Source organism: Octopus bimaculoides, chromosome 10, assembly GCF_001194135.2.
Source record: "Octopus bimaculoides isolate UCB-OBI-ISO-001 chromosome 10, ASM119413v2, whole genome shotgun sequence".
In the NCBI taxonomy this organism is placed as follows: Eukaryota; Metazoa; Mollusca; class Cephalopoda; order Octopoda; family Octopodidae; genus Octopus; species Octopus bimaculoides.
The window spans coordinates 86,725,201-86,726,907 of record NC_068990.1 but is presented as its reverse complement, the minus strand read 5'-3'; the positions used below and the strand labels follow the sequence as shown (position 1 = coordinate 86,726,907).

At 33.1% G+C, this 1,707-nt stretch overlaps 1 protein-coding gene across 1 annotated transcript in view; it reads left to right on the top strand.

The window, feature by feature from the left end:
* The window catches only part of LOC106869938 (sodium- and chloride-dependent glycine transporter 1), an 89,950-nt gene that overhangs the window by 76,731 nt on the left and 11,512 nt on the right, over positions 1-1,707 (top strand). Inside the window, exon 13 of the mRNA XM_014915875.1 lies at positions 74-174. Within this exon, the coding sequence (XP_014771361.1) occupies positions 74-174 (101 nt within the window). The remainder of the gene's footprint in view (positions 1-73; positions 175-1,707) is intronic.

The window sequence follows — 1,707 nt, the reverse complement described above, 5'->3', positions numbered from 1 at the left end:
TACTACTACTACTACTACTACTACTATCACACCAGCGTATTATCGGCAGCATTTTACTGTCATATATTTTCAGGAATCAAAAGATTTTCAGAAGACATAGAAATGATGCTGGGAAGGAAACCATTTATTGTATTTAAAATCTGTTGGAGTTTCATCGGGCCGTGTTCAATCTTGGTAAGCATTCCAAATATATTTTAATGTTCAGAGGAAAAAACTATCATTGCATCCTGTTTCAGTCGTAGAAACAACTATCTGAATTACAGAAAAGAAACAGAAACTTTCACCAGGTGCATCCATAAAGAGAAATTTCTTCTCTCCAAATAGAAAACACCACTTATGCTAGAGTAAGAACATCACGAAAAGTAATACCAACCGAACAAGCACAAGTTAATTTACTTCTAAATCTAAATCTCTCACACAGAGCCAACATAGGACGCATATATATGCACCGCCGCAATTAAATTACAGCCCAACATAATTCAGAATTTTAGCCTCCAGTCACAATATATTCACCAACAAAAGATTTAGATATTCGAGTAACTTGAACACTCCACAGAATTTCTCTATTTAAGAATGTTTGAAACTCAGTAATTGCGCAGCATTAATTTTAAAACCCATAAATTGCACTTTTCGAATATCGTTTTCAAGCTCAGAATTGTGAAAGCAGAGAATAAACCACCCACATAGTCGTGCAAGTCAAAATAATGATTCCTTCGAAAATTCTGTTTCGGCAACAAACCACTCTCTTTTTTCCTTTATGGCTCTTCTACTCGTCAAATTCTGCCTTTTGTGTTTTATTTCATGCAATCCGCTCTCAATGATGTCCTTCTTTTCATTATTAATTGGAATTTTTTCTTCTCTTGGTTTACCTATTTCCGACAAGTCGAAAAACAACTGAGCACTCATTGGAATAAACCCCTTTTTTTTTAAAGTTGTGTAATCACTGAAAATTAACGCTTTCTTTCTCAAAATCTCACGCTACTGATGGCCATCGTGAAGTATAACCAAAGACAGCTTGAAGACAACGACGATAACTAGTTAAATGCTGCGACAAACATTTTCTACATACATGAAAGTTTATTTGTCTCAAAAGTTCCGTGATAATTATATGATACGTATGTAAAATATTCATAAGTCTGAAATGAGATTTAATTTGCTGAAACTATTAACAAAAACTCTATGAATATATATGTGTTATGTGTGTGTGTGTGTGTTGGGAGGATGTCTGTATTTATTTATATATATACATACAACTATACGTAAATACATATATGTTTGTATGAGTTTAAGTGCATATGTTTAACTACAAATTAGAATGTTAGCATTCTTTTAATAGGTTTCTGCTTGTATGAATTTGTATATATTAATATTTGAAAGCTGGTTTGCAAATGTATTTACGCATTGATAATTTAATAAATTATTAGCAGTCATTTGAAGATAGTACATGCTGTTTACTTGTTTGCACACACACACACACACACACACACACACACAAAGACTCAACCATAGACACATAGAGACTCACACACACGCACACGCACGCGCGCGCACAAACTCACATTCAGACACACTGGTATATGCGTATTCGAAGCGTGGTAATATGTCTGTGTTTTAATGCGCAGTTTTACATATGTGTAAATATATTTACACATATTTATATATAAATATAAAAGAACGATATTATTTCTAAGAATAATAACGTTACTG